General features: G+C 30.5%; 1 protein-coding gene across 1 annotated transcript in view; it reads left to right on the forward strand.

Moving 5' to 3' along the window:
- LOC107453783 (cytochrome P450 4C1) overlaps nucleotides 1-22,622 on the forward strand; it is a 28,581-nt gene continuing 5,959 nt past the window's right edge. The window contains exons 1-10 of the mRNA XM_016070732.4: nucleotides 1-165; nucleotides 4,548-4,761; nucleotides 10,590-10,702; nucleotides 11,802-11,887; nucleotides 12,711-12,901; nucleotides 15,041-15,110; nucleotides 16,177-16,303; nucleotides 17,880-18,074; nucleotides 19,300-19,473; nucleotides 19,556-19,622. Of these exons, the coding sequence (XP_015926218.4) occupies nucleotides 1-165; nucleotides 4,548-4,761; nucleotides 10,590-10,702; nucleotides 11,802-11,887; nucleotides 12,711-12,901; nucleotides 15,041-15,110; nucleotides 16,177-16,303; nucleotides 17,880-18,074; nucleotides 19,300-19,473; nucleotides 19,556-19,622 (1,402 nt within the window). The remainder of the gene's footprint in view (nucleotides 166-4,547; nucleotides 4,762-10,589; nucleotides 10,703-11,801; nucleotides 11,888-12,710; nucleotides 12,902-15,040; nucleotides 15,111-16,176; nucleotides 16,304-17,879; nucleotides 18,075-19,299; nucleotides 19,474-19,555; nucleotides 19,623-22,622) is intronic.

A 22,622-nucleotide genomic window follows, 5' to 3' on the forward strand; every position in this document is an offset into this window, starting at 1 on the left:
ATGATGATGCGGCATTGTCAAAACAAAAAACACGTGTACGAGAGGGCGCTTGTGCTTATGTCTGTGCATCCGATCAATAAAACGAATTCTATACTATACCGGGAACCAACACTTCCCCCATCCTCTTTAGTGTCTATTTCTACGTTGTCTGCGCTAGTGAAAATGGTAAGTGGCGTTCTATTTTATTTCTTATTTTGTCCCTGTACTCACGAATAATGCGTCATCCATTTCCCTTTTCCATATGCCCTTCCCTCACTTCCAAATATCGAGATGCTACGATGACGCTTCTCAGCTGTTTGTTCTTGGAAAAAAGAATAAAAAAATGTCTGCGTTTCGTTTAGATCGCGTAGCTGTGCAATACACATATTTATGTATCGGTTTAATGTTAGATTTTAAATTGTATTATTTAAAGTTTCGAGTGTTTTTATTTCCCTCATATTTATCAGTTTTTAAAGCGCGAATAATAATTTATGTTTTTATTCACATCGCCTTTAAGTTTACTACTTCGTTGTTATATAATATTTTTAAAAAAAAATTTCCGATTCTTTTTCTTTTTTTACGTCGACACTCAATCCACCTCTTATTTGTATTTGTTACAATTACTCATTTGTTTAAATCTTTTCATCTCCCTTCATTTTATTATTTTTCTGTTAGAAATTTATTTTCGGCCTTAATTTACTTGTATTTATTTACTTTGAAATTGAGTTTATTCAAGTCTTCTAATGACTGACAATTGAAATTTATAACACCAATCATACATAATAATGTATAACGTTTTTGCCATGTTATCCCATTATTTGATTCGGTGTTTGAAATAAAATCACCCCCATTATTCCAATATTACACCTTCATTCCATACAAATAAATCGTGTATTTTGTAATTATGTAAATGAAAAAAGTATGTAACGCTTCACAAGAAATAAATTTTTAATGATGCTATCAAAATAATACAGAGATCTAAGATATACGTAATGAACAATGAATCAGCGAATCGATATGATCCCATTATTTTTATTCACCATGTATTTGTAAAGCGAATTGATTATATTTATTACATGTACAGAATATTTTATTTGTATCGGCGAGAGTAAACAAGAAGTAACTAAATGCAGCTGCTCTATTTTTCTCTTTTAATCAATAGGTTTCTAATTTATCAACTGTGTATCTCTGATTGACAAATAAAAAAAAAATCTATTGTATTAATTATTCCCTTTTTCTACTTATTGATTTTATTTTTTTGTTTATTAATACAATAAAATATTATGCAATTACATTGCATAGAAAAACATACATACTTTATTTTGATAAAAATAAAGCTGAAAAATTTCAAAAAAATCATGAAGCAATTTATTACGAAGATTTCTTGCCAATTCTAATTTTTTTTTTTTTTTTTTTTTTTTTGTTGCATAAAATGTCAACTATTTCTTTTTCTACCTAGCTGTTGCCTTCCGTTCTACGTACAGTGCGTAAAAAAAAATACAAATGGACAACTCTGAATAACTTTTAATCTAATAATCGGACGTTCTATTAATACAATAATTTTGTTTACTAATACAATAAAATATTATGCAATTACATTGCATAGAAAAACATGCATACCTTATTTTGATAAAAATAACGCTATAAAATTTCAAAAAAATCATGACGTAATTAATTACGAAGATTTCTTGCCAATTTTACATTTTTTTTTTTTTTTTTTTGCATGAAATGTCAACTATTTCTTTTTCTACCTAAGCTGCTGCCTTCGGTTCTACGTACAGTGCGCAAAATAAATAAATAAATGGACTGCTCTGAATAACTTTTAATCTAATAATCGGATCTTCACGTTCTAGGACTCAAACTTAATTACTCGTGAGGATGATCACAAATATGTTAATAATTTAGTGCAGGCGATATTTTAAATTACGAAATCAGACACAACAACGTACTTTCTCTGAATAAACATGTCTTTTTTTTCCCAACGGGTTCGGATTTCTGACCTCCAAATTATGGTCCCCATAGTTTGGTCAGGAGAGCAATCCAAAGTTTGGACCCCTTAAATGAGAGAAACAAATTGGTTTCATATTTCATAAAATTGTTTAGAACCGTTTGCTCTTTAACGAATTGTAGAGTTTTTTCCTCTGGGAATTTCGATAATATGCTACAATAATATAATTATTTCAAAATAGACATTGCCTTCAAATAAAATATTTTTTGAGTAAGATCTTCAAGCACAATTCCTTTTTCCGCTTGCTTCAACCAGGCTCGGGAAAAAGTTCTACCAACAAGTCCACCTAGTGGCACCAATCCAAGATTAAATGAATCTTTTCTGTATCGATTTTAAGATCGACGAGGTTTTTTCAAAACCTCATCTGTTTTTAGACTTCCTGGACATTTTTGGACTTATGGAATTGGTCTAATTGGGATGGACCTCTTGGGGATTAGAAACAACAACATGAATCTTTTAAGAAGAACCTTTTCAATTTTTTAAAGCCATACCTTGATAAGTCTTTGAAAAATTTTGCTATCACTTGTAAGGTTCCAAACAGTCTTACTACTGCAATGACTGAAGATGTGACATCGCATAAAAATACGTACATGGGCGCAGCACTAGACATGCTCTGCTCAAATAATCGCATACTCACACCGCATTTTTGACGCTCATATTTAACTAAAACGAAACCAACATTTATATATCATTCTAAAATGACAGACTTCAGAGCCATGTTTTACTGATCTAGCCTACCCCCTATATTTTGATTATTTATATTTTTAAATTTATTTCTGACCAGAAAGGTATGTTTAATTAGAGAAGTACGTTATTAATTCTGATTTTGTAACTACTGTATTCTGTAAACAGGCTACTTGTTAGCAAGAATTCGTACATTTGAGAACACCCCTTTAAACCATTATGAAAGGCAAAGTTTGTGTAAATCCGATTTCTAGAAGAGTTAAAAAGTTATTCAAGGTGATATCTTTTTTTTTTCCGCATTGACTTTAATCTGTTTAAAAACATTGGTTTAAAACGGGCATAAAAGCACTATTATTTCAAACAGATTAAAATTATGAACAGAATTTTTTTATCACTTTTAAAATATCAAGGATTGCTTATAAACTTATGTTTATTGCTTAATTATTAACGTGAATAGTCTATTAAATTTAACTAGTGAGCTGCGCCCCTTGCTCTCCAACCCCCGAAATTTGCTACGCAATCTTATATGGTTTGCTTCGCTTCGCTCGCTACTAACTTAGGCACATTGCAAATGCACAAATTTCTAAGAATTGAAAACAATCATTCAAATCCATGTTACAACTTTTTTTTGAAAAAAAAATTACATCTTTTTAGTAAATTTGAATTCAAATAAATGACATGTAATTCGTTAAACCTATTAGAAATGTGCTATAGTATAAAATCTTAAGATACAATTTCTAAAACTGATATCTCTTTAAAAAGATTAAAATTTTGGCTATAATTAAGTCTATTAAAAATTGAAATAAGTGAATTGCAATGGAAAAACCTTGTTTTTAAAAATTATAACCATGAAAGATTCACAACTTTGTTAAAAACACGAGTCTTAGAACTTTGACATACAAAAGAACTAATAACAATAATAAAACAAATAAATTCGTGATATAAATCAAAAATCGGCAAATAAATTCGTGAAAAAAGCTTTTTCGACAAAATACTAAAATAGAGATCTATCGACAAAGACTACTCATTTCTGCCTAGCTTAATAGTATGAGATTGCCGCAGGTGAGAATGCTCTCTCTGGTTATTTCAGTTTCCGTTTTCAAAAGCGCTATATGTTGAGCCACCTGATCTAGATTCGGCATGTGACATTTTTAGCGGCAATCATTGGTCGATTTTCTAGCGTTGCCATTCGGAGAGTTGTAATGAGGCTTTTTTTTGTCACCGTGTAAGAGAAATATATATATAGATTATAATGATGCATTAATTCATACACTACAAAATAAAATGATACTATAACAATACAATATTAACAACGGGCATATTAAGCAGTTGAAATAAAACTTTTTTTCGAACAACGTCGGAAGTAATACAGTCTAAGTGAGTAACGTTAATTTATAGTATAGGATGCGTATACGCAGTAATTCATAAAATAAAGAGACCCCGACGGATTAAACGTACACCAGTCACCGTTTAATTCGAACTCCCGTTCTCACGAATAAGAGTCCAACGCTCTACCAACCAGGCTAAGATGAATTCGAATCAGGTTTCATGCATGTGGCTAGAAATTGAAAGGTATAAAATCATTTAGATTAGCTTAGTTATTACTAGTATTTTAATCTATTATTCTTGGTTTAATAAATTTGATTTATAGGGTTTTTTACCTACTACTACTTCTAAATAATTTGAAGACTTGATAGGTTTGGCTATTTCACTAAGTCTTTATTAATGTCTATCTAAACTTGAGCTCTTAAGCATATATAATACTTATATATTATATTTATTGATACTTATAAATTATTTGAATGTATTGTAACTATAATCACATCCTAAAAATTTTTATATAAATTATTTATTTATTACTAACTCATTTTTACAGTTTCATCTACTCATCTTGTTTATATCATCGTTTCCACTTTTTCCTCTTGTACTTGCATTCTTTCTAATAACTGGTTTGTGGAAAAAGTTTAAGCCTGAAAAGACATCCAAGAAATTTATACCAACTCTGAAATGCTCTCCCGTGTTATTTTTCTATTTTATGATGGCAGGCATGATAAAAAGACTTCATTATGGTTTAAATTATGTTTTATGTCGTAAGTATAATTTAAGTTTCTGCTTTTTAAAATATCAATTGTATATTGCTTTTAAATTAAATGTCTCTCTTATATATATGTATATAACCTTTGTGCAATATGGTGAAAAGCCATAAATTTTTCAGGGATGCCAACTGCTCGACTTTCGGCCAAAAATTTATATGGTGGTATAATATATATATTTTCTATATCGCCAATACTTATAAATGCAAAACATGTGTGTCACACCTGGCGTTTTAGACCGAATACCTATGTCTGAGTGGTGTTTTCGCAATAATTTGAAATGCATAAATAAGTTCAGCTCCCCTGCTCTTAATTTTAACTTTAAACAACACTGAAACAATTTTATCGCAATATAGAATTATGCAACATCTTCCACGTACATGTATATATCTATGATACACTTAATTGGTGACAGCACTCCTCAGTAATTCTTTGAGATGCTGGTTAGTTAATACTGATCGTTGTTTGGATTTCACGAATTTTAAAGTGAATTAAAATGATTCACCTAAGTACGTTGTTCCGAATATTGAAATAAATCGACAAGCAGCCTGTTTTAATTCAGGATACTTCGATTCTGGTACAAATTTCCAAAATTCAGTAATCGACGTATTTTAATTGTAGAGCTTCTTGCATCTCTATTAATTCTACTTCTCCTGATGCTTTTTGGGTCATAATTACATTGGAAATGGAAACCACTCACTTGAATTATGTTAATTTCAAATGGATTCAGAGAAAAATTAAGAGACGATTTAAAATATTTCAAGTCTTGAAATCTATTTTAGAATTCCGTCAATAGTCCTTCTAGATTTTTTATACATTCGTTGAATTTTTCTTGTTAATATTGGGAGGAAAAAATTATAATTCGAGAAAAATGACAAAATGTTTAATTTTTAATGTCATTTTGAAAAAGTTGTAATTTAGTTTGAGAACTAAATATACACTGTGAGAGGTCAGATATTATTTTATCTTTCCCTTGCAATCGTAAACTCAGTGTTTGCAAATGTTCCCTGACATCAGTTAAGAACGTTGGGGACGGTGGACTTCATAAACTTTTTATTTTCTTTAAATCAGCTATGAAATTTTGTTAAAACATTAGGGTTCTAACCTTATTAACAGTAAATTAAAAAAAAACTGAAAAACTTGAAATAAAATTCATTTTTTAAAATTTTTTTGAAAAATTTAAATTTTTTCAAAATGTTCCTCGCGGGACAATTTACAATATATTTTGAAACTTTTAGCAAAAAAATGTTGTATGCTAAATTGGAATGTTTTGTAAGGATTATTTTTTAAATCTAAAAATAATTTAATTAAAAAAATTTATTATTAATTATTTGTAAATTTTGGGATTTTTTTAGCAACGATGAAAATTTTTTTGACTTAAAATAAAAATAAAACTTAAAAAATCCTCTAATATGTTTATTATAGTTTTCAAAATATCATTTTAAATTTTGGAGGGCTTCGCTAAAAAATTACCCCGCAAGGAACATTTTTGAGCTAGAAAAATGCACAAATTGAGAAAAATGCGTTCAAAGTAAATTTATTGCTTACATCACATATTTGTTCAAATAAAGTTAGTAAATTTTTTTTTATGGTAAACATAAATTAGAAAATTTATTGATGCACAGTAAATTGAGTTTAAATTGAACAGAAATAAAAATTGCTATAATAATTGATTGCGTGAAAAGAACAAAATTTAGAAGCATTTCACTTTAAAATTTTCCAGGTGCATATATACTGCCTTCTTTTTTAAATTTTTTTTTTTCTTCATTCGCAGTGCCATATTTTTTAGTTAATCTGTGTGTCTTTTATAAAATTTAAGGTTCCTTTGAGCACTTTGTGATAAACGACGCTTATCACCTTTTTCGGCAATGTTCAAGGAAAAGTAATCTGTTTCGTCTTTTTCAAGGTACTATGTATTTACACAGCTAAAGTTAAATCCAGATGCACTTGAAATCACTGCCAACTCCGAGCGTTCTTTAGAGACAAATGTTTCTTTTGAACACTTATTCCAAATGAGGCTATAAATGCTCTCATTGGCATTTTCTGTTCCACCTGACGTACATCTCTTCAACAATTCATCACTCGCTAGCCTCTGATATATTGGCAAACTTTTGGAGAGCGCATCTTCTGAGATGTAAGTTTTCATAGCTTCATGAGAAGGTGGAATTTCTGAGGAAGCAAGTGCCCTTTGAAAAAAGCACCAAGATGGTACACCGGTTGGACATTTACTATGTTTCGGTGCTTTGTCGGACGATGAACAATGCAGTAAAGAAGCGTATATAGCTAATTTCATTTTTGTTATGTCTGGACAATTGTCTTTGATTGCCTTCCTATAAAAATTTGTCATCTTTATTATGGTACTTTCTTTGAGTCTGCCTTTTTTGCGCCCTCCAATTGTTACTCCTTTACTTCTCAGCTCTTTTACTTTATTGCGCAACCCTGTGCCCAGTCTTTCGGACACATGGTTGAGGCATTCCTCTTTTACGATTTGCACATCCTCGCCGTAAGGTTTTAATTCAACTAGATGTTGATAAGTTCTCGAATCTCCATCTGATATAATATTTAGGTAGCGGAAACCGCAATATTTTACAGATCTGCTCCATAATATGCCTGCAAGAACCATCTCCATGGAGCCTGAGGACCCGCTGAAATTTTTTGAACACTCAGATTCGTGCCCATTATACCAAATGGAGAATTCAGCACTATCATTTCCCAAGTCTCTTTTTGCCGCAGTGCATTGCGAGCAATATTTTGATGAGATTTCAAAGTCTACGGCTAATCCCGTCTACACATCGATTACGACGCCAAGTCCATATAGCGAGGTATGGCCTCGCTTGTGCCACGAACCATCGAACGAGACTGTGATGTCAAGAAGTTTTTCGTCATCAGATAAACAATTTATTTCTAAATGTGTCTTTCGAACAATTTGGCGGGCAACACACAGCATATCCTCTCTAAATGTTTTCTTTTCTTCACATAAACTTTGCAAACATTTTGAGAAAGTTTTTTTTGTCCATTGTTTGAATTCCTAAAGCAATAGAAAATTGTTCCAAAGACGCATGTTCTTTACCAATTTTCAGAAATGCTTCGACAAGTTCTATGTTGGCGAGAAAAGATTTTGATTCTTCACAACGAGGACTAGAAAAAGATGATCCAAGTATTGTTTCACAATTTCTGCAATATAGTTCTAGTTTGGAAGAATACCCATATTGTTCTTTGCAAGCAACATCAACAGCTGCTTCATTACATTACGTACAATTTATGTTTTTGAGTAAAGTACTCCACATATTTTTTGTTGATAAGAACATAGTTAGGGGTCTTCTGAACTTCCTCAGAAGTAACTTGACTATTGTTCAAAGTTCTCACCGGGAATTGCAATTTGCGAGCACTAACTCTCATAGTATTTAGCTCAGTTATGGAAGAAAGGCGAGTATCTTCCTGGGGTAAAATATTCTCATCTTTACTAACATCTTTATTCCATCTAGCTTGATTTCTTTGTTGAGCCAAAAGTTTTTTTTCTCGATGGTCTTGCTTTTGGCTTTTGATAACTTCTGTTAATACTATGCATTTTGTAATACAAGTTACACAGATATGAATGAAATCTAAATAAGTTAGTGAAAAATTTTTAAAGTATAAAACGTATTAAATTTTAGCGATTAGTTCTGAAAAGAACTGTTTTTTTTCTATTAGAAGAAATATAAAATGAGAAAATGTGGATGAATCTATTCGAAAATACAAATATAAACAAACTGAATGTTAACAGTCACAGTTTATCTCTGATGCTAACAAAGCTTTTAAATATGAAACTGGAAATAAATTTAAATGAAATAAAATGTACAACATTAATTAAAACGACTGAAAACCAGGAGTAAAAACTTAGTTTTGATTTCAAAACACGTCAAAATTATCGTCTTCTCAAATTTCGATTTCTATAAAAAGTGTAATATCTCGGCAATGGTTGGTCGGATTGACAAAATGTTTGTTTTATTTTATAGGTAACATTTCAGAGATGATTTATTTAAAAAAAATTAAAATGGAAAATTCGCAGGTTTTTTCTTAATTTTAGGGTCCACCGTCCCCTTATGTATTGTAACCACTTGTCATCTAATTCTGAAAATGTTATTTCCTTTTCTTTTAGAAATGCAGTTATCGGATCAAACAAATATACAAAACAATTTAATACGTTGCAGCTCGATAACCATCTAACAATGCAAAAGAAATTAATGTCATTTGGAAGTTCTTCGTCCTTTAATTCTTCAACGAAATTTTTGAATTGTCCATGATTTTTTTCATTGGTGCGAATGTAATTTACGATGTGTAACACTGTTTTCATAACGTCAGGATATTTTAAATATTTTGTAACGAGATGTTCTTGGTGAATTATGCAGTGAATCGGTATGAATTGCGGAATTTGAGAATCATCTCTTAAAATCCCAATAAGACCGATTTTTTTTACCCTACATTGCCGGAGCTTCATCAGTTGCAATGCTTACAAGTTTATTAAGAAGCACATCAAAAGTTTTCATCATGAAATCTGATGCATTTTTAATATCGACACCGCTGGTTGACTCTTGAAATGCTACTAAATCTAATATTTCTTCTTTAACAACGAAGTCAGGTGAAACAAAACGTATGAAAACTGCCAATTGCGGAAGATCTGTCGATTCCTCAAGGAACGATAATATTTTTTTTTAAAAATATAATAGCACAAAAATGAAAAGGGAACTCCGGTACATTTATCGAGAGCCACAAATAGTCCTTCTAAGAGCCGCAGGTTGGCCACCCCTGTTCTATTAGATCACCTTTTAATATTATTTCATCATTTACAAATGTTGACATATTCCATATTAAAAATTAAATTTTAAGATTATTCTAATGAAAGCAGTTTTATCATTTACAACAAAAAAATCCATTGATAATCCATAAAGTAACTGCCTTAATAAAAAACGTGCATTAGTTTATATATAGATTATTTATCTTAATCGTCTAAAATGACACAATCCAAATTGAAAGAATGTTTTGATGAAATGAAGTCGCCATAACTGGCACAACTTAAAATAACACAGTTTACAACGAACACACACTCTACCACAGACATTCGAGACACAACTGGCATGGGTAGGAAAACCATGAAAACTAACTAGGCTATTACCGACTGCAAGGGAATTCTAACTCATGATCTTTCTACCAATTAGAATATTTTATCTCAGGACTGTGTTTTTAGTGCTAGCGGGAGGCTGAATTCGTTCACCTTGTTCACCGCATTGGAAGACGAACGCTGTATAGAAAGAATTGTTCATTTCATTTAACAAATCTGACTGCCATCAAAATGATGTATCGAATGGAATAAAATGATATCATTAAATGAACGTGACTGCTATCAATTGTTGTATTGAAATTAGATTAATGACGTCTAATCTCATTGTAGTGTGTAGATATGTCGCATTAGCCTGTATGACGGAAATGTTCCGATTTCTGGCACAAGTTCTTTCTTTAAAAATATACCAAGTGGTAATTTAATTTTTTTCGACTAACATCGTAAAGACACTGGATACTGCTCATAAATTTAAATAATACTTTTTAATATTGATCTAGTATTAGGCTTTTTGGCTCTTGCGCCGAAAACTTACGATTACTAACTACATTATGCGAAGACAACGGGCAGTTCCATTCCACTGAAATAATTGTAACTCATTAGAGTTTAATATTGTGTGATACATGAAAGTCTAAACTAAATTTTTTTTTATTTTGCTCTCAGAAATTCGATGTCAATCATGTTATTTAAAAATTGCATTACATAATCAATCAATCAATCTCTTTTTCAGTTATACTCAACCTTGCATGTGGATTGTGCATCCTATTTGAAAAAGAACGAATTTTTCAAGCGACTATTTCTATGAAAGCTTTTGTGATTTTCTTCAAACCGGAAACTGTTGAGGTTTACCATTTATTATTTTTAATTCTAACTTAAAATAATTTACTAATATATATATGGGGTTCTAGAGTTAAAAGAAAAATAAAAGCGAAGTACGACGAAATTCATTGTGTGTACCATTAAAGCCCACATTCAATTCAATTCGATAAATTAGTATAAGATTTATTCAAGCGTAAACTTCTTCTATTTTAATAGTAATATACATATTATAGTTGAGAGCTTTTATCTCTTAATAAGTCGTATCCCGGTTCAGGTGTTTTCAGTTGAGGCGGCTGCCGAAAATTATTTCATTTCAGACGGTGGGAGAAATTACTAAGTATTCCTATTTGAGGCGGTTATTTCATATCGCTTATCACCATTAGTTTATTAGTGACGTAGGCTATTACTGATAGTTGCCGTTCATTATTTATTATAATCGAATTAATTGGGACAGTAAAAAGTCAAAGATATTAGTTCCTTTGCCCGGTTTACATTTGTTCCATATTCTTTAAACTAATGTTTAAGGCATAGGATAATTTTATTTTATTTTATAACCGTCGTTGAACAGCCGACCCAATTTTATGGGTTTACGACTACTAATGTTCAGCTCCTTGAGTACGAAGAACGGCAAGTAATCAAAATACAATATCAGATGGAGGTATCTTATTAAGCATGCTTTTTTTAAGTATGAAGTATAGGTAAAGTGTTGTTTTATTTGAAATTGAATTATGAGTAAATAAATGGAGATTAGTAATTTAACGGTTGATTAAGAACAGAGGGTGAGTAAGTGGTTAGGGAAATAAAAAATACCTTTTATTTTGAGAAAGAATTTAGTGTAGCTAAAATTATGATAAATATGCAGGATGTGCAAATTGAATTAAATATGCTGACTGCAACACAACTTCTTTAAAAAAAAATTTATTGAAATTAATTTTCTTGCTTACTTTCAAATAGTTCCATTTTGTCTAGAACAATTTTGGCAATAACAAATCGATCTAATACTTTTTTCAGCATAATAAAATGTCAAAAAAATATTTTCTATGTTAAAATTAAAAAGAAAAACATTTCTTATTTTGATTTTTACTGTTTTATTGCTTAACGACGTTGCTTTTTTTCCCCACAGGTTGTATTAAGTAGTAATGTTACTATTGACAAAGCCAATGAATATGACTTTTTGCACCCATGGCTTGGAACTGGTCTTCTTACTAGGTACTGGTCTTCTTACTTGTTTAATAATATTTTATAAACATATTTCGTAGTTCTCATGCATTCGCGGAAGTGTTAGAATAACTGTTAATGAAATTGATAAGCAATCATATAGACATATCTAAATTCGGCAATATCAAGCAATTGATTGATTTCGGTTCAAGTAGCCATTGTAGTCGAACCTAGGTAACAAATCCTAAGGGGGAAATTAAAATATTGCTATAAAAAAATTTCCTTCAAATTTTATTTCATAACCGTTTTTAAGCAGTTTTCAGTTTACGACCACCAATTCCGTAGCCTTGTAATTCGGAACCCAATTCAGGAGACAAGGAAACTCCTGGATCGAGTACTGGGGGAAATTTGCCTTTGTGGAGGACTTTTTGAAGGAAATAATTTGCGTTACTCGTAGAGGAAAACTGCGAAAATCTTCCACTGTTAGCCTGACCAAGAGGGGACTCGAACCCGCCTTCGCTCTACCACTGATGATATTTTATGTCCGCACTGTGGTCCATGCAACCCGGGTGTAAAATTCGTATCGACCAGCCATCGTTGGAATTCGAACTCGAGCCACATCATTGGGAAGCGAGAGCTCTATCTCATGAGGCTCGACTCCTTCATATTGCGAACATTGAAGTTCAAATTTACCACCGTGTTCGTTTTTATAACTTTTAGTCTCGTTCTTTGTAATCAATCAGCTCAATAACTATTAGATTTTTTTTATTGCTATATTTTTAGAAATAAATGTTTGTTTTAATAAAAAAAACTATATTTTGTTTTATATGTTTTTGATTTTTGCATCTAACGAAATGTTTTTTTTTATTTTCAGCACCGGTAAAAAGTGGCGTTACCGAAGAAAACTATTAACACCGACTTTTCACTTTCGAATATTAGAAGATTTTGTGCCTGTATTTTCCGATCAATCGCATATTCTTGTTTCACGTCTTCGTAAACTTGAGAAAGATTCATGGATTGATGTTGTTCCTCTGATTACTTCTTGTACTTTAGATATTATTTGTGGTAAGCGTTATTATAAACAGGAATATTTTTTGAAGGGATTAAAATTTAACCTTTCATCTGAACCTTTCTTATTTAGAAACTCATAGCTAAAGTAGAAATGAAATCCTTTCGTTACCAGTATAAAAAAAATGGTTTAGAAATTATGTTCAATATCAAGCAATTGTAACACGTAGGGGAAAGTTGGACGAAACGGGATACCATTATTGTTTTTATTTACTACAGAAAATCTGTTAAAGAGAACTACACATTAATTTTTTTTTTATAGCTACATCACTTATTGAAGCTTAGAAAAAACATATTTTAAACTAATTTTAATGACTGTGAAGTAGGAAAAAAAATCATTTTCCAAACTCTTACATATCCCGTTTTAGCATACCTGGGTCGGGCAAAACGGGATGGGGTTTACAATGTTTAATTTTTTGTGTAAAACTAACTAAAAACATAATTAATTGACCGAAAACTGTAAAGCAAAATTTCTAAAAATTGTATTTATGGGATTTTATTGCTTCTAACATTTTTATATAAACTGTTGTTTTATAATTAAGTACATAAAAATTCTGATGCTACATAATTTTTAAAGATTTTATGAGTTTTCAACCATGAACACTTATTCCATAATTTTCACTGTCGAATGCGTCTGGTGCCCTTAAGAGGGATTTCTTAGCTGTCCTTTCTTCAATTCTCTTGGTTCATTCTTGTAGTTTAATTATCCTTTTTTTTTTTTTTCATTTATAATTCACTCTTAAATGGAGATGATGTTATTACTACAGTTTTCTTCTATCTCTTATCAGTCATTTTTTCTGGGAGCGGTCCTTTTACTTGAGGTACATGTACAACACACTTTGGAAAGATGGAAAAGTGTAGCTTAGGTCGATAACAAGAGAGTAATAATCCCAAAACTGCACACATCAGCGCCTGATGTTCAATGCCTGGAAGTTCTTGCTGTTAAATCAGTGGGGACAGACAATGCAAACAGCTGATCTGGGAAGACGTCAGGATTGTAAGGACTTATACCAGTTTTACTAAACCCTTTAATGGTAGTTTCTGCAACGGCTGCCCGTGAGTGTAGGCTGCGTTGCACAGTTTTGTAACCTCGTAAATTATAACGCACCTACCTGGATGGTTGAACAGCCACTTTTGAACTTCTTGTTCATAATACGCGCTCAGTTAAGCCATGAAACTGATATCCAGGGACTGAAGGCGATGAGTTGTATGAGGGGGGAAGGTCATTTTTTTCCCTGTGTTAAAATTATGCTTAATATTGCTTCTCTCAGTTAACTCAAATGCTAGCATTCGTATACCCGTTAGAATTATACCAAATAATCTCTCTTCTAGAGCCAATACATGCGCACGCTTTTTTTCTTGTTCAGCATTGAATACTGTCTCTTATCTGTCTAACTTTTTCACTGCTGCCAATCCAGTGGTCAATGTATTTGTACGATCCTTTTTTACCTTTCTTTCAATATAGTAATAATAATATAGTAAAAGTATTAGGCCAACAAATAAGTAGGTGGATAAAATAGGATATATAAAAACTCTATCCCGTTTAATCCAACTCATAAGTATCCCGTTTTGTCAGACTCAGACACTTTTCAAAGTAAACATGGCTGCTGCCTAAACGTGAAAGAAAGATTAGATTGACTGGACATGAGAATATTCGTTAATAAATGCTTCATCAAATGTAATACTCACCGGAATTGTAATCCTATATATATAGGCAGTACAATGTGAAAAACAACGCACGTAATAACTGTGGAAAGTGGCAAAAAATGGAGTAAAAAAGTTCTGAGACCTACAACTTTCTATCAACTAGTGATCTCGAGACGGTACGCACTGAAAGTGATATAATCACAGTCAAATAACAAGTTTCTGTCGTCGTCCGCTAGATAGCTGCAATAGTCTGGTCCCTAGGCGAGATATCCCGTTTTGTCCGACTATCCCGTTTTATCCAACTCTCCCCTATTTTTGATATCTAAATTCAAGTTAAATGAAAATATTACTTGTTAATTTTAATTAATTTAAATATGTCTTGTGTGAAGAGTACCACAAGTTAACAAGATATTTCAAGGTGTACACTTGAAGGTGAAATTTTGGTACACAATTTAGTTCTACTTTCACAATTATAAATTTTTTTTTCAGAAACAGCCATGGGAGTAAGAATAAATGTACAATCGGGCGGATGTAAAGAGTACGTTCAAGCTATTCACGAGTAAGTGATGTTTAAGTTAAGCATCGACTACTTAGTTTTTTTTTTTATTTCTAAAGCCGGACTTCCTAACAAATTTTTTTAAAATACTTATTTCCTTTGTCTAAATTTTTGTTTAATACCATTTACTTTGTTTAAACTTTATTCCTCTTGTCTATTAGTAATTGTGTAAATATATTTTCTTTAAAAAAAAGTTCATTTTAAATTTCTTGAAATGCAATATATGTTAGGCACAGATTTCCATTTCTCTTAAAGCTAATTGGGAAATTACAGTCCCCTATGAAAACAATTAGCACACAGCAAAAGTAAATGCAAAATTTTTTATTTTGATGGTAATGTTTTAATAATTTCATATGTATATATAATATGCATGTATACATGTCCCTGGCCAAATTATGAGACGCTCTATAAGATTCTATGTAAAATCTTAATAATCACGTGATACTATACAGCTTTACTGTTTTTACTAGAGGCAATGTATATTTTTATTATCCACCTTATTATCTATTTTTAACCCAAATAAAACATGCCATGCTATCCTTAAACAATAAGAATGCTCGGACAAAATGCGAAAGGGTTTTATGCTGTGACATTTTTATGTTACATAGGAATATTAAGGCATCTAAAAAATAAGTTAATTTTTGTTAGTCTGCTCCAATCATAAAACGCTTAATATGTATAAGACAAACCTTTTGACATTGGGCAAAACCGATGAAATTTCTTCTCTCGCTCTTGCAATTAAAAGGAAAACTAAAAGGCCGGAGACCCTTGTTATAGGATTTTGTTTTATAAATACATTTGTATGTTTCATTAAGATCCCCGTCTAAATATATCCATGCTGGAATTGATTATTTTTATATATTTCTGTATTGTAAAAGCAATGCCTTTTTTCCCCATCTATAACTGTTAGTCTATATTATAATGGAATTGATCTTACATTAAAATGTTTCTCTTACATACAAGTGACTTGTTAAAAGATTAACTACCTGTTCTCTTTTAAAATTCATTAATGTTTACAGATATATTTTTTAAAAAAAATTTTTATTTATTAGTTTTGTTTTCCTTCTAGAATCGGGAATATATTTTTATTCCGAATCCTGAGACCTTGGCTTTACCCAAATTTCATTTTTAAAATTACACCATCTGGTAGGAAATTTTTCAAAAATGTAGATGTTATTCATCGCTTTACTAGAAAAGTAAGTGAATCATTTACCTCTCTCTCAGTTTTTTTTTTGTTCATTCCTAATTTTACTCTCTTTTGTTACAGATTTTTTTCCTCTTGATTAAATATTGTATTTAAATGTATATGCGATTTAATGTGGATTGTGTTTCACACAATTCAACTTACGTGTGTTGCATACAACACATCATGTATTGGTTCCGATTATAATTTTCCTCGTTTAATCGAAGCAGACCAAAGATGAGTCAATAGAACTAGCATTTCAAAAATTTTAATTTTCTTTAAAATAAAAAGTACGATTTTTAAATTGCCCTTTGTATGAATAAAATACTTATAGTTTCAAAATTATTTATGGACCAATGTTTTATCTCATTCATTTAACACTAGGTTTACGGGACGCATCATTTTGACGCATTTCGAGTTTCGTAAGGAAAATTATAAAACCCGTTTGAATTTTTATTTTATCTCTTCTAATGACTTTTAACCATTGATCGAAGTAAATATATATTGAAGTCTATTTTCTTCAAAAGCGTTGAAATTCTCTATGTGGTAGTATACCTATCTCTACGGATATGTGTCAATTTGACGCGATCATAATTTAGAATCACATCAATAATAAATAGGAATGTACCGACACTACTTCGATTCGTTTTCCGATATCGTTATCTCAAATAAATCAAGCGATAAACAATAAAAGAAAGAACAAATGCAGCAAATTTTGACGGTTTCAGTTGCTTAGTTCGAGTATTGAAACATAAAATACCAGAATATTTCATAAATATATATCTCATATCTTCATTTTTTTTCTTATAGTATACAATTACATTGGTTTCTAAGTGCAGAGAGGCCAACTGCTCGGTATAAGCGAAAATAAGTTTTAAAAAATGGTAAATAACAACTAAGTACATTTTGTAAATAAAAAGTGGTGAATTACATAAGCCTACGAATTATTTAGAAATAGTGGTGGACAAAAATCTATTAAATTGAATTTATTACATTAATCATAATTATATGTATTCTTTCATCTGTCAAATTGACGCTTGTTCGTAGAGATAGGTATATAAGAAACGTCCGTAAACCTAGTGCTTACAGCTTCTAAAGTATTCGTCTCATTATCTCGCCTCATTCAATTCAGTTTGAAAAATTACATAGAAACCAATGCATTACCTGTTAAATGTAAATGTTACGATCCCAAACCACTTTTTGTATATAGACTCCTGATAACTACACGACCTATTGTCGCTGGGTCTCTTTTATGTTGGGTCTTAACCCAAGTAATATAAGTTTCAGCTGTCCTCCCCCCATTCATCAATATCCAGCGCACGATGTCCTGCAACTTTTTACCCTTTATTAATAAGCAGATACTTAACAGTTTACTTCGTGTAAGAAAATATATATATATATGTTCATTTAAAACTCGGTAAAGGGAATAATATTTTAAAAAAAGTTTAATTATTGAATAAGTTACAGAGAAGCATTTGTTTGTTCAGTAAAAAAACTGGAAAATTTCCTAGTTCAATTTTAATGTAATAACTAGAACTAGTTTACACTGGTCAATATGACACACTTATATCATACTATTTTCGTCATAGGTTATAAAAGAAAAGAAGTCTGAAATGTTAGAAAATAATCAATTAACGAAAGAGTGGGACGTAATTCTCAATGACAGTCCTTCAAATACAAAACGTCGCAGAGCTTTTCTGGAATTACTCTTAGAGCATCACATTAACGATCCATCCTTTACGGAAGAAGACATTAGAGAAGAAGTAGATACTTTTATGTTTGAAGTAAGTTTAGGTATATAGTATTGTAGATTATTACGAATATTTATTCTAGTATTTGAATATTTATTCTAAGCTATATTAGGAATTTATGGATGCAATTGATAATCAATGTCGTGAAACTTTTGTTCATATATGGTCATAAAATTATTAGGTTTAAACTGTTTTATTCTTTCTCGAACAATCTGATGTAGATTTAACGTATAAATTCACCAATGTTACTTTTGAAATGTCATTAACTAAACAACGAAGTTCACTTTTGAACCACTTTAGTAAAGATATTTGTTTCACTTTAAAAATAAATTTCAAGTTCAGTGCATAACTTCAAGCTGTTGCACCTATATCTGATAACCTATTAACCGTGGTGACAATCGTCGTAACTCTAGAAATTTCATTTTACAGTACAGGAAGAATAAGTAAACTTACCTAGATTCGATAATCTAATAATTAAGAACATTCAATGCAATATCAACCAAAGAGAATAGAAAACATAAGTAATTAAACCATACTTCTATCTGGTTTTCAGCATAGGTGTTTACCATTTAGTGTTTTGATTGTAAAATACACATTGTCTTGAAATAATTTACACAAAAATATATATGGCTCAGTGATTCATGGTAGTCAACGATATTTTACTTCTCCAAAAAACAAACTGAGAAACTTTTTTAAAACCAGCTTTTTCTCTTTTCCGTGAGAGTTACAGCCCTGATATCCCTTTAGTTGTTGACAAGTGGATAAATCACTTTTAACAACTACTAAGAAACAATTTAATTGATAAAAACTACATTGAGATATGACGTTATTCTCACTAATTTACGATTTTCTCTAACGATGGACACTTTCAGAATGCATTTTCAAAAGCTCATCTTTTTACCTATAACTATTATTACAATCTCTACCAGACTAGATAAAATATAGTATAGTGTTATATAGATGACCATATAATAAGATTAATTTTGTTCTTGAAAATCCTTATTAATTTTTGGCCAATTTTGTATTGGATCGTTTGAAAAGACATTCATTAATTTAAAACGAATAAAAAGTGTCAAATATTAAAATAATTAATAATAATATTCATTGGTGTGTAACAAAAAAGCTAGGATTATTAGCTTTTAATGATGAAATAAAATATATTACATGGCATCGTGTACAATTTTATTATTTTGTGTAACATTTGTTTTAAAACATTAAAAAAGGGAATCAGAAAGTTTGTATTAAAATTTATTTTTAGGGACATGATACAACAGCTATGGCAATTTCTTGGGCATTATATTTCGTTGGACTAGATAAACTCGTGCAGAAAAAAATTCAGGAAGAATTGGATGAAATATTTCAAGGTGATAATGAAAGAGAAATTGAACGTGATGATTTAGTGCGTATGAAGTACTTGGAGTGCGTCATTAAGGTATAATTAAATTTCAAGACTTTAATATCGAAATATTAAAATTTTTAGAAAATAAAATTAACTTTTTCTTATTTTGATCTAGGAGACTCTTAGATTACATCCTTCAGTGCCTTTCATAGGTAGAGAAGTTAGAGAAAACTTTAAAGTGTGTAAGTGAGCAAATTATTTTTCTAATAATAATATCTATCTTCTAAGCTAGAAATAGAATTTATGTGTGCCCGAGTAAGGTCTAGTTTGTCTTGAATTAGAGCATTTATCAAAAGTAGGCTTTTTTTTCACTGAAACACAATTATGTAGTCCTGCAAATCGGAATCTATTACGGACAGTTTGTGTGGTGACCTATAAATTCAGATGATAAATAAATATTAGTTATTTTTAACTCTAAAATATTATCAATAATTTTTATAAATATTTAATTTTACATTTAAACCTTTATTAATTTTCATTTATTTCAATCCAAATAATTTTGGACAATATGGCGTGTACAAACACCTGTTTTTTTTTTTTTTTTTTTTTTTTTTTTTTTTTTTTTTTTTTAAGTTTACAAATTTGAATTGCAATTTATATTTTGTAAAATAGATTAATGCATAAAAGAAATCGAGCCAGTCGTTGACCGTTACGCTTTAATTCTTTACTCAATTGTCAAAACTGTTGATGAGGTCAACACTCAACACCAAAATTTTTGATGAAGAAACAGGCAAATTTCCTAGCCTAGACATTCTGTGTAATGCAAAATTACAACCAGGTAAGTATAAAATATGATTTCTTCATATTTATAATTAGTATTGGTTGAAACTTGGTATAATCAGCGAGTACATATTTCATTTTGTTACCTCGATTAAATAAAGACAAAAAATTTGCTTTGTCTTACTCTGAATTTTTTTAACGTGCTTTGAAAAAAATGGCAGTCTTTTATGATATTTTTAAAATAAACTTTAGTATTTTTCTGGACCATATTTTTAATTTATACGGTCATTTATTAAACTGCAAACTTAGTGTAAACCAAGATAAAATTCTCGAGATTTATTTCGAACACCAAACCATGAAGTTCAAGATATTTTGTCATTTCTAAAAAAATCCCATGTATTGTCTGTATCCATGTATGTCTGGTATCAAACCATTAGCTACATTAAAAAAGGGTATGGGAAGCAATATACTTGGTCCTTTCACTCCCTGTATACTTTTCCTTTTATGCATTACTTCATACATTAATTTAATGGTTTCTTATTCTGTTCGGTCTTCAAAAAGTTAGTATATTTTATGCTATTTGCAATGAATCCTTGGTGTTTGCACCAAGTGCTACCTTAATACCCATTAAGTTATGTTGAATTTTGTATGCATGGTCGTGCTACCAAATCAGCATGCTGCAAATACCTTCAACGCATGTTTAGAATTACGCCCTTGAGAAATTCCTTTCTCAGCAAGTTTGATGTCTTCTTCCTCAAAATGCTTCATATAAAGATCCATTTTCCATCCTTTTTTTTCCAAACCATAATCCCTCTCAAAGTACATTTTGAAAACTTACCCTAGGTGGAATTGCTATAATTATTACCAAAATCGATCATAAGGATCCTTTAGCGCTGTTAAATACAGCTAGACTCGTCTGAAAAATTATAAGTAAAAAACAAAGATTCAGTCTTATTTTATAATTTTCTATTCAATTTTTCAATCATTTATGTCAGAAATCTGATTATGCAGGATCATGTTCTTGTTAAAATCTTGAATATATGGTATGCTAATTATGCCAGCTTTTATCCTATTCTTTATTTGAGCTTCAAGTGAGATACTCATAAAACAGGATGACTTTTGTACATTACCGGTCTGAACCTTATCTCCACGGGTATTACCAAATTTGTAAATTTATTGTCAATATTTAAAATTAATATGTATGACATTTCTCTCGGATAATTAAATATTTACTATTTCTTCATTATTGCAATTAAATATTTCTAACCAGCGTACATATTTGGGTTGATTAATTTTAGTCAATGATAATATTGGCCGTTTCAATTAGACTAAAAATTGCAGTATTTGATACTTGGAATCGTAGAGAAAAACCAATTAACCAGTTAAGATATCTTTTTTACACGTGTACATTTTCAGCTGATGTTTTTTATAGAGATCTCCTTGCTGAATACCATCATTAGTGACAAAAATGTCCTCTTCATCTGAATCATGGAAATATCTTCTTCGCGCCAATTCTGAAAATAGACAAAATATTTTAACCCATATTTATTTACATACAATCTAATTTTAGAAAGATTTATTTATTGAACCTACAATTAAATTTGTCTTTCAGCTATAAACAATTGGGAAAATGAAATAAATAATAAATTGCATGATATTAAACCTTCAATAGAGTCTTATAAATGTCTAAACATTAGTCGAAAGCACGAATTATATTAAATCGATTGCGCATTGGTCTCACTCGAATAATCCATAAACATATTTTATTAAACGAAACGAACCCGCACCCAAATGTTCTCATTGTAGGGAACCGCTTACTATTAAACATATTTTAACCAAGTGTAACAAATTTAAAACACAGAGACAACGCCCTTTGGATAGCTTTAATCCAATATTGTCTTAAGGGACATTGGTTTTTACAAATCAATTGAGCTTTAACTTATAGCAGAATGTTTCTTTTAAAACAAGTTGTAGGTGCGGTATGACCAAAACTGGCTTTTGCACCAATAGTTCTTAATAAACTTAAACATTGGGGAGAACCGCTCACTATTTGACATATTTTAATCCAGTAAGACAAATTTAAAAACCAGTGACAACTCCATTTTGGTAGCCTTAATTCACTACTGACTTTATTAATTGGGAATAAACCCTACAACAACATTTTTAATTATATCAGGGGCATTGGTTTTTTCATATCAATTAAGTTTTAACTTATAGCAGAATGTTTTTTATAAAATAAGTTGTAGGTGCAATATGACCAAAAATTCTTAATAAATTTAACTAAACTGAACCAAGTGGTGTAGTGAATCGCCATACAAATATATAACATAACTCTTTGTTCTTGATGTTCCAACTGCTCCAAGAATGATCTTTTACATTACTTAGTACACTTTCGACTTCATTTTTGGTAGTCAGTAACACAATTAATTGGAATTACAAAAATTTTATTAAATAAAAAAAAT

Source organism: Parasteatoda tepidariorum, chromosome 9 (assembly GCF_982258835.1).
Source record: "Parasteatoda tepidariorum strain Cologne lab strain chromosome 9, Ptep-v5.0, whole genome shotgun sequence".
NCBI lineage: Eukaryota > Metazoa > Arthropoda > Arachnida > Araneae > Theridiidae > Parasteatoda > Parasteatoda tepidariorum.